We start from the raw sequence: 12,113 nt of genomic DNA, 5'->3' as shown, positions 1-12,113 counted from the left end.
CTCTCTCTCTCTCTCTCTCTCTCTCTCTCTCTCTCTCTCTCTCAAATAAATAAAAAAAAATAAACACAAACTGAATAACAATGAAATATATCAATAACACATACCAAGGCTTTATCCATAATGATTTGTATTTTCAGAGTCCTTGGCAAGAGTGCACCCCACGATTGTTTCTATGAGACAAAGAACATGAATAAAAACATTTTCAGAATTATAACAATATCATGTGTTATATATTAATGGATCTCTAAGCAGAATAGAAATAGAATACTTAGATGTACATGAACAAATACGTATGCATAAATATGAAGACAATATAAATGTAAAAAGATGGATGCATATTTATTAAGTAAGCAAAAGAGAATCCTTAGAAAAGGTTCAGTTAAGTTTTTCCCTTTTATTTCTGATGTTGGCGAACGAACCCAAGATCTCTCATACACTCTACCAGTGAGTTACATTGTCAGCCCATGCTATATATGTTACATTTGTCATTATCCCAAAAGTTATTGAAATGAGGTATAATTTTATATTTCCTTCCTCTCAAAAAATTTCCAGTGTACCTTCTAGGACACTATCCCTAACTTTTATTTCAAGCAAACTTCATTCAATTTTATCCTAAATGTGGTCCATAATTTGTACTTTTACATCTTTAGATTAGCTTAATGTGTTCCACATTCAACTAAATGCTTTCACTTTGAACATATACTTAATAACTTGTGAAGAATATACACACTTGTGCAACTATTACTATAATCAAGATGATGAATGTTCTCATCATACTCTCCCAATAGGTCACACAGTTTAAGCAACCTGTGGTCATCTTCTTCTCACTATTAGTAAGAATAATCTGGTCTAGAACCATATAAATGAAGCTATATGATACTTATTATTTTATATATGGCCATTTTCACTCATCAATTTTTCATGTTATTGGGCTTATTCATAGTTCATTTATTTTTATTGCCAAGTATTGTACTATTTTAGAGTTCATCCTAGCTTAATCAATTTTCACCTATTGATGTCAGTTGGACTTTTACACATGTCAGCACTTAAAAACTAAGTTGCTCTGACTATCCAAATACAGGTGCATATGCAATGACAGGGTTTCTTTGCTTTTGAAAAATACTCAGAATATACCAGTCATATGATTGCTGCAGGTGTGTAAAAGAATACAAAGGGTCAAACTTCTCTTCAAAGTGGTTTGATTATTTGCATTTAGAACAAGAATTAGAGTTCCTATTGTTCCAGTTTTATCTTATTCATTCTTATTGATCTATATTAAGAAAATCATTTGCACTTCTTTAATGATTATGTTGAATATCTAAAAAGGAGGGTTGCCTATGTTGAAAGTGTATGTCTTTCATTATTATTCTTTTACTTTTTGTGCTTAAAATCTCCAGTACAATGTTGAGTGGAAGTTGAAATGGAAGTCATCCTTTCCTGGTTCACAGCCAGAGATTCTTATAGTTGGTTGGGCTGTTATTAACAAATACACATGGACTGGGTGGCTTGGACAACATACATTTCTTTCTCATAGATCTGAGTGCTAGAAGGTTCGGGAAGGTCCTAGTAGATCTAAATTCTTCCTGGTTTGAAAAAGATGTCTTATCCTTGAATGGAGAACAGATATAAAGAATCTTTCTCCCCACTCTTTTAATAGGGCATTAATTTCAGTATGAGAGAATCTTCCTGAGTTGATCTAATTACCTTCCAAAGGCCAGATATTCTTATAAGATCTTATTTGGGGACAGACATTTACAATTAATGATGTGGTACATACTCATGTAAGCATAGCAGAGGCAAAACATCCAGTGATTTACATTCACGATGGCAGCTATAAATTTTCCCAAATCCTCTCTCTATTAGATCAAGGAAGATTTCTATTTCTATTTTTTAACATGGATTAGTGTGGAATTATCCCAAATGATTTTTCTGAAACATTGATAGGTCCTATAGCTTCCTACATATGTCTGTTAAATTATACATTTCAATTCAGCTTTGGGCATGCTCATTTAAACAAATTTGCCATAGATTTTCAGTAGTAACAGAATTCCTAAAAAATATTATTTTACACAATAATGTTAACGTGTTACATTTGTTGATAATTTTACAAGCTAAAGATCCACAGGAATTTGACATATTCTGTTGAATTTCACTATAGCAAAGGACAAAATCTGTCTTTTTGATTGATATTTTCAAGACTTAAATGCACGTGATCAATTGATATTATTTATAAAATACAAAAACTACTATCTGAATATACTTTATTGTTGGCAGCTCTGATGCTGCACTTCTTTCATTTTATTAAGAAACAAATAGTAATGAGACAGTTTCAAAACCAATTAGTAGGACAGTTTCAATAATTAATACATTGTATATTGTTGTCTTCATAGTGGTTATCCATAGCACAAGATGTAGACATGATATCCTGTCCAAACACTATTAGTACAAATCTTTCTTCTCATTGAATTAAGAGAAAGTAGCTGTCTATCTATCCTATTTGTATATATAGATACAAAATGGTCCTTCATTTATATCCCCTTTTCTGTTTAGTTTTGTCAGAGAAGGGTATTCCATTGCCATTTAAATATTGTAGGTGTGTGAATTCAGCAAAATAACCCAATATAGTCCAGTACTCCATAACAGCAGAGGGTTATCAGTAGGACTGGCAATGTCAGAAGTTGCTGACTTGAACCTTTCACAGAGCAGCACATTAATATGGATTTACTTTTTATATTTCGCTTTTATACTTTTCTGCTGGATGGTTAAGACCAAGATAGAGTAAGACCTATATAACACGAAATATAACTTCTCTATCTGACAAGGTCAGTCAAATCCCCCCAGGATTTACCCAGGAACCCTGTACTACAGTTTGTAGATCCTTTGTCAGTGTCAGCCATGCGGATGAATCATGGCCATTGCTTGACCCATTTGCTCTCTGTGTAAGACCGAGAGAAAGTTTTCTCACTATGTGACTCCTTAGGCAGTCTCCATCATTGATCACTTTCCTCTCTTCTGGAGAGTTAACAACTTAAGCTTGCAGACCAAAAATTAGAGAAAAACAAGGTCTGCAAGGACAGCCAACATTTTAGCCCTAGCATTTCAAGGTCAGTTAGACTCAGGACATAAGAGAACCTGTACTGTAACATCCTATAACTTAGTTGTGTCCCAAATTTACTGATCAAGGAGATTATGGGACCACAGAGGAAGATGCTGCACTTCTTAGAAATTTAAAAATTCAAATTACCTCTTTCAATTAAAGTTTTATTTTTTAATAACTTGGAATATTTTCAGGAGTATTTGATGACAATTTTAATTTTCTTGAATTACTATTATTAACCGTTTTTACTGCAGCAATGCTCTTCAGAGAAATAGAATTGAGAGGATGTGTACATAACAGAAAAGGATTTATTGTAAGGAACTGTTCCAGGTGTCAGAGTTTGCATCTCAAATGTCCCCTAAAAGTTCATGTGTTGAAAGCTTTGCCCCCAGTTGTTGGTATTATTATGAGACAGAAAAGTTTACTGGATGTAGACCTAACTGGAGAACTAGGTCATGCAAGGCATGCTGCTTTGTTCTCTGCCATCTAACCCATCTCTTTCTTTTCCTCCTGGCAACCATGAGCTGTGCAGCTTTGCTCCATCAAGCCCAGACTCCTTGTTTTCTGCCTCAGCAGAGCCAGCATCAATGCAGCTGGTGAACAAGGACTGAAAACTCTGAAACTGCAAGTGTGTTAGTTGACACATTGTGTCAACTTGGCTGAATCAGCTATGGCAGTTCTCAACCTGGGAACCTAGCCCTGCAGGTGGGCAGGGCCCAGGAATTCAGAAAGGCTTCCTGCTGCCTCGTCCCTCTTCTGTGGAGAAGTCTCAGTCTTTAGAGGAGCTTGATCTTAGCAGCCGTGCTACTTTGGAGGAGCTCCGATCTTTGCCGTGGAGCGCCGGTCTTCACAGTCAGCATAGAAGGAAGAGAGAGGCTTGATGGACGCCACTATAGCTGCTGCTCCTCCTCTGCTCTTCCTTGTTTTCTGCCGCAAGAACTGCTGTCATTTTCCTTGGGGCCAGCGGAATATGGACTGAACCCTCCAGTAACTGTAAGCTAAATAGACCCTTCCTTCCTTCATTTTGAATGTTGGGTATTTGTCCCAGAAACAAGTAAAAAGTAATTAAGACAGCAAGCAAATAGATATCCTTCCAGTAGATTATCTGATATAATTTGTCACAGTGACAGAAAGCTGACTATGTGATTGTCGTGGCTAGATTTTCCAAATTATGTAAAATTGGCCAGCACAATGAAAAGTTGAGGAATACAAGCTGCCACTATGGAGACACACACACACACACACACACATTTTGATTCTGTGACTTCAGTTTGAGTTTAAAAACCATTTTCTGAAAAATACCTGTTGTACTTGGGCTAAAGTAGTCTTTTGTTCTACTGAGGATTCAAAAGATTGATGAGACCTATATTATGCAAGACACTGCTAATCTCTTTCAAGAGAACCTCAGGAGCACACCATGACTAACACTTGATTGTCATGACCCAGTGGCCCAGGGAAGCTAAGGCATAAAATCACCTATCACATGTTATTGGCTTTTCTTTGCTATCTTCTTTATATTCATTGCTGTCATGGTTTGTGCATAAATGTCATGAAAGCCTAACATGGTCATTCAGGGTTGGGAGTTGGGGTGTTCAGAGAAGGCTGATTCTAGAGATTCTGACTGATTCCTTATCTAGTGCTGAGATTGGCAGTACGAGTGTGACACTTGCCCTACGGCAAGTAACCTGCAAACAATGTAAGAGAGAGAAAGAAGTTTGTTTTTATCTTTTGCTTCTATTGCTTTTGCTATCTTCCACTACCATGGATGGTTGTCCCTGTGCCATGCCAACCTGCACCAACATTATGGATGAAAATCTCAAAATTACAAGCTAAATAAGCCTTTTCCCTTTTAACTTTATATGTCAGTTATTTTGTCTCAGCAATGACAGAAAAGTAACACAATTACTTTCTCCATTTCACATTTTCTTGACTATAATATTAACATTACAGATAATTTATTTGAAATAATTATACATATTTATAAGGTATACTACAATATTTGTATATGTATATCTTATGGAATAATCAAATCAGTAGGGTCATGTATCTCTCATCTCATACATTTATTGTTTTTAGGTGTGAACAAATAAATACTGTAGATTTTAAGCATTTACACCACAGAAAATGACAAGTTCTACTTCCATATCACTTATGGAAATGTACATTATACTATTATGAATTATCATAGAATAGCTCTACCAATCCTATTCCATCCATGTAACAGACCTTGAACTTGATGAATGCTATCTCCCTCCTCACCCACATACAAGTGTATGTTAACCAGCATTCCACTCCATAAATTATGAGGTCTGACTTCCTAAACATTTCACATACGTCTGGGCTGTTTTTTGTTATTATAACAAAACAGCTTGCAAACAGATGATGAAGATGTTTGTTTAGCTCATAGTCTACAAACTTAATAGGATCGTGCCAGTCATCTGTTCATCCTGATGAAGGGCTTCTTTCCACAACATAGCATGACGGAGAATATCATAGTGACAAGATATGTGAAAGTATCTTTCATCACAGAAACATAAAAAACCAAAAACACATGATCATCTCTATAGATGCAGAAAAGCTTTTCATAAAATCTGACATCTTTTCTTGATAAATCACTGAAGACAAAAGGTAAAGGGGGAACTTTCCTCAATTCAATAAAAACCATTTATGACAAACCAAGGTCAACAACATATTAAATGGGAATGAATTGAAAGCTTTCCCTCTAAAATCAGAAACAACTCCTCTACTGCTAGTGGGAAGATAGACAGGTACAACCCTTATAGAAATTAGTGTGGAGACTCCTCAAATAAGTAGGACTGGAAATTCCATTCAATCCAGCTATCCTCCTTTTGAGAATTTTCTCAAAAGAACTGAAAACATCATATCATAGTGATATATGTGCACCTATGTTTATAGCAGCACAATTTGTGATCATCACCTTGGAAACAACCAAAATGCCCATCACTTGAACAACGGAAAAAAAGATGTGGTGTTTTTATACAATGGAGTATTATATAACTATAGAGAAAAATAAAACTCGAAGCCTTCATATATAAGTGGATGCAACTTGAAGATACACTCATAAGTGAAATAAATCTGACACACATGTGTAAATACTGTATTGTCTCCCTAGTATAAGAACTCAAAAAAAGAAATAAAAATTTAAAGGTATGACACAGTTACATGGAAAATGAGAACTTAAGAATTAAACAATGAAGACAGAGCAAGGAGAAAAGTTAAGAAATATGGCAGAGGCAAAACCATACAGTTATATAAAAAAGATGGTTAAGGCAATGGTCCTAAGAATCTCCATTAGGTTCTTGAAAATGGCAGTTAATGGGTAGAATTCCCACCCTGACTGACTATATATCCTGATATCTGAGAACTGAGCAACTGCACTGAGGATAGCAATGTGTAATACCTAAAACCATGTTTTAAATACCCATTATTTTTTCTTCTACATGTATACTGCTTCTAATGTCATATTATTGCTATAATCTCTTTAAAGTAAATGTTTGTAAAAAATAGGTAAAATAAGAGAGAAGAAGTAAAATGTCACAGCATTGTCCTGCTACAATGTTTTGTATGGGTTGATTTTTTAATTCCTGAGTGAAAATGTATAATTTTTTCACATTCTATAGGCATATAAAACTTGGAATACCTATGGTTGTTGGAAAATAGCAGTTCCACATTATGTTTAAAGTGTTTGATATATAGATAGATAGTGATGTTAAGCCCATCTGCCTCTGTTACAGGGCAATAATATCATTAAGCTTCTCTTTTTGGATGTTTAACAACTAGAGTATACAGACCAAAAATTAGAGAAATAGAGGTGCTACAAGGAGAGCAAATATTTTGGCCCTAGTCCTTCAAGCTGATTGAGAATTCAGGACATAAGAGAACCTGTGCTGTGACATATTGTAACTCAGTGGTGTCCCACATTTTCTGACCAACGAGATTATGGGGCAACAGAGGAAAGTGATCAATGAAGTACAGTGTGCCTAAGAAGAGTCACCTCGAGAGAAACAATTCTCTCAGGCTTTCACAGAGAACAAAATGGTCAAGCAATGGCCGTGACTCATCCAGGTAGACGACACTGACAAAAAGACCTACAAGGTGCTGTACATAGTTCCAAGGTAAATCCTGAAGGGATTTGACTGACCTTATCAGGTAGCAAAAGTTATGTAGATCTCACTTTAACTTGGTCTTAACCATGCTGCAGAAAAGTATAACCACGAGATATAAAAAGTAAAGCTATATTAATATGCTGAGCTGTAAAAGGCTCACATCAACAACTTCAGACAATTGCCAATTGTGCTGATAACTCACTACTATTATGGACTATTGGGCTATATTGGGTTATTTTGCTAAATTCAAGTACCTACAATCTTTAGACTGGCTTCAAGTATGAAAAGGTCCTTTAAAGACTTCTACAAATACAGCTTCTCTAACAGCAATGGAACACCCATCTCTGACAAGACAAAACAAAAAAGAGAGATAAATAAAGGACCTTTTTTTTCTGGTCTGTGTGTGTGTATGAAAAAAATACATATGTATATACAAGATAGGACAGAGATACAGCTACTTTCTCTTCATTAACTGAGAGAAACGGATTGTACTAATATTGATTAGATATGATATCATGTTTCCGTCTTGTCCTCTGAATAACTAGGAAGACAACAATGTGCAATATACTAATTATTGTAACTGTCATACTAACCTTTCTTGAGACTCTTTCATTTTTTTAAGTTATTTTATCTTTTTTCTCATTAAAATGAAAAAAAAAATAGGTCATACAGCAACAACTGTTAATTAGCTATTCCTGTTCTGAAAATCTGTAACATTGTATTATTGTATGTTACCCTGTTTCTGTCATATTTATTATTTTGTTTTTGTTTCTGTTTTTACTCTTCAAATTAAAATGATCAAAATTTTCAAAAAGCTGATGGAAATTAGTACTGCAATTATTTCAGCTACCTGTACATATATTTGCATGATTTTCCCCCTTCTTTTTTTCCTTTCCCTCATCTTCATTGTTTATTCCTTTTTTCAGTTTCTTTCTGTTTTATCATATCTATTATGCCTCTCAGATTTTATTTATTCATTCAGGTTCTTACACTAGGGAGACAGTATGATGTTTACACATGTGGGTCTGATTTATTTCACTTATAAGTATAGCCTGTAGTTGTATCCATTTACCTATGAAGGCTTCAACTTTTTCTTTATAGCCGAGTAATATTACATTGTATAAAAATTCAACACCTTTTTATTCATTCCTTATGTGATTAGCATTTTGGTTGTTTCTAAGATTTGGCTATGGCAAATTGTGTTGCTATACACATGGGTGCACATATCTCATGATGGTATGATTTTCTCAGTTCTTTTTTTCCAGTGAACATGTTTGGCCCTTTTGTTAGAAATAAGGTATCAGCCACCTAATCTCTTACAAAGGTGCTAAAGACATGTGATGGAGGAGAGATAGCCTCTTTAATAAATAGCACTTGGAAAACTGGCTGTACACATGAAGAAGACTAAAGTTAGACCCCATATACTAAACGGGGTCTAGTACACCATGTACTAAACAAATTAAAGTAGATCAAAATCTAAATGTTAAAGCAGAAAGAATCTTCTACAACATAAAATAGATAAAATTTTGGGTGTAGCCAGGGACTTTTTGAACAGAACTACCACTGCACATGAAATAACATCAAGAATCAACAAATGAAGTTATATCAAACTTTAAAAATCTGCATAGCAAATGAAACAACATAAAGTAGAGACCATCTACAGAATAGGAAAAAATTTGTGCCATACATACCTTGTACAGAGGATTAATGTGTAGAATATACAAAGAATGTAAAAACATTACACCTCTCAAAATAAAACAACTCAATAAATAAATGAACAACTAAAATGAATAAGCATTTCTCAGAAGAAGTACAAATGGCCCATAAATCCATGAAAAAAAAAATGTGCAGCAACACTGGCTCTTAAGAGAAACACATATTTAAAGAACACTGAGATTTTATCTTACTCCAGAGAGAATAGCAATCATCTAAAAATCAAGTAACATATGTTTGAGAGGCATTTGAAAAGGGAACCCTTCTACATTGTTCCTAATTATGTAAACTAGTCCAACCACTATGGAACTCTTTATGGAGGTTCTGAAACCTTAACTGGAGTATCCATTCAATCCAGCTATTCCCCTACAAAAGATGCTCCTGAAATAGTTCAAGCAAGACCTAGTCGTAGCCCAGGCCTTGTGAGTGTGTGGGAGAGCTTCCAGCTACCCTGTGCCAGCTGGACCTACTACTGGTGCCAGCCCAAGCCCAGGGTGGGTGAGACCATCTTCCACCCACTTGGGACACCCCCAACACTCCGCAGCACTTTCCCTACACCGCCCGCCGAGTAGGAATTTCTGCCCCTTTCAGGGAACCCCCAGACCCAGTCCTAGCCCAGGCCGGGTGAGTGTGTGGGAGAGCTGCCTCTCCCCTGTACTCCACGTTCTCCCCTCCAGGCTAAGCTCAGGCCTGGCATACAGGACTGGGGTATAACCCTGTAGCTGAAATCCCAGCAGAGATTGTAGAGGATAGAAGCACCCAGCTAGTCCAGGAGCAGAAAATCTTACCAGAGGGGCACAACAGGTTCATCCCGAAGGGCAGCAGCAGGAAGGAGCTGAGCACAGCAGCCAGGGAAAAGACAGGCACAGCTGGATAAATCCAAACTTTGTAGATCTGCACCTGAACATCAGTATGTGCTAAGGTTATAACTACAATGAAGATTTAAAACAAAGGTCAGAAGACAGTGCTACAAAAAATGACGAGAAGGAACAAAATGCAACCTCAGAACCAAAGCCCAACTGTAACAAGTGCAGAGGACACCAACACAGATCAAATTGGGAATTACACAGCTGAGAGCAATGAAGCAACGGCTTCTGAAATAAAACAACAGCTGCAGAAATGTATAGAGCAATTCAGATTGGAAATGAAAAAAGAAATCCCTGAATTAATAACATCTGCAGTAAAGAGTCAAATGCAGAAACATATGGAGGAAACCCAATGCCCACCCAGAACAACTGCAGAGGACACTGGCACAGCTCAAATGCATGAATTAATAGCATAGATAGGAAATAAGCAACAGCAGAAAGTTATAGAGGAAATCAGACTGCAATTCTTTTGTGAAATAAAAAAGAATTCTCAGAACTCATAGCATCTGAAGTAAAGAAGCAACTGCAGAAAACAGGGAGGAAACCCAATCTGAAAACCACAATGCAGTAAAAGAATTTATAACTGCTTCTAAAGAAGATATTGATTAAAAAAAATAGAGGAGATTAGAAAAATGATGGATTCCTTGAATGAGCAATACAGGAAACAAATAGATCACATGAAGCAGAGTCAAAGAGATAATGAAGAAATTAAAATTTCAATCACAAGCTTGCAAAACCGTTTAAGTGAAAGTGAAGGCAGCGTTGCAGATCTTGAAGATGCTGGTGCAGCTAGTGAAAAGGTAAGCAAGGATCTTTTAAAAACAACAAGGATGAAGGAAAGAATAATCCATCACCTGCAAGATGATGCAAAGATGGACAATGTGAGACTAATAGGCATCAATGAGAAAAAAGGAGTCAATACAAATGATATTAAAAAAATATGGGCAAAAGTAATAGCAGAAAACATCACAAATATGAGGAAACAATCTGACATTCGGGTAACCAAAGCATACAGAATGCCAAGTAACCTCAACCCAATGAAAAACATACCGAGACATATAATAGTCAAGATCCCAGAAATTCAGCACAAGAATAATCTACTGAAAGCCATTAGAGAAAAGAAGCAGATCACATTCAAAGAAAACCCATCAGAATTATGGCCGACTTCTCTTCACAAACCATGAGGTCAAGAAGAGCATAGAGCAGAGTACTTCAAGTCCTTTATGAAAACAAATTCCAGTCCAGACTACTATAACCTGCAAAACTCTTTCAAGTTTGATGGAGAAGTGAAATACTTTCACGACAAAGAACAGCTAAAGAATTTCGTGATGACAAAACCTGCCTACAAAGGCTAATGAAAGATGTTCTGGAGAGGGACCAAAATGATCAGAACTCCATGAATGAGATCAGAAGCAACCAACTAAATAGGGCAAGCAATTAAACACAGGAGAAAAAGGAGTAAATGACAACAACTTAATAACAAGTCAATCGTAAGTCAATGCATCTCAATTCTTACCATCAATGTAAATGGACTCAATTCACCAATTAAGAGAAATAGACTGGCACAGTGGATTAAGAAACAAAATCCAACAATATGCTGTATACAAGAAACACATTTAACTAATAAAGAAATTCATAGCCTGAAATCAGAGGATGGAACACAATAATACATGACCCAGCACCTCAGAAAAAAGCAGGGGTAGCAATCCTATTCTCAGACAGTCTCAAGTTCAAACCAACAATGATTAAGCAAAATAAGGAAGACCACTATATACTGGTTCGTGGAAAAATTCAAGAGGAAGAGGTAACACTCATAAATATGTATGCACCAAACACGAGCACCCAACTATATAAAGCAAATCATAGTGAACATGAAAAAATCTAATATCCAATACCAAAATTTTAACAGGAGACCTTAAGACCTTCTTATCTCCAAAAGATAGGTCAACCAGACAAAAATTTACCAAAGAAAGAACAGAACTGAACCAGAGCTTGAAACAAATGGACTTGCTGGGCATATACAGAGTGTTATACCCAAACACAGCTGATTACACATTTTTCTCAGCCGCACATGGGTCATTTTCCAAAATAGACCACTAACTGGTCCATAGGTCATGCTTAAGTATATGTAAGAAAACAGAAATTATCCCATGCACATTATCTGACCACAGTGCAATGAAACTGGAAACAAATGACAAAAGAAACCAGAAAAAACCCTTAAATACATGGAAATTAAATGACACCCTACTCAGCAAACAATGGGTCACAGATGAAATTAAACAAGAAATTCAACAATATCTACAATTCAAT

The 12,113-nt window shown here is 35.9% G+C and overlaps 1 protein-coding gene across 2 annotated transcripts in view; it reads right to left on the bottom strand.

Annotated features, from left to right (window-relative positions):
* The window catches only part of LOC101573490 (A disintegrin and metallopeptidase domain 3-like), a 181,533-nt gene that overhangs the window by 98,297 nt on the left and 71,123 nt on the right, over positions 1-12,113 (bottom strand). For both annotated transcript variants that reach the window (XM_023722016.1, XM_023722017.1), the window contains one exon: positions 105-170. In XM_023722016.1, the coding sequence (XP_023577784.1) occupies positions 105-170 (66 nt within the window). The remainder of the gene's footprint in view (positions 1-104; positions 171-12,113) is intronic.

This window comes from Octodon degus, unplaced genomic scaffold, assembly GCF_000260255.1.
Source record: "Octodon degus isolate 3935 unplaced genomic scaffold, OctDeg1.0 scaffold00088, whole genome shotgun sequence".
Lineage (NCBI taxonomy): Eukaryota > Metazoa > Chordata > Mammalia > Rodentia > Octodontidae > Octodon > Octodon degus.
Note: the sequence above shows the minus strand (reverse complement) of the source record. Positions and strands in the feature narration are given on the sequence as shown.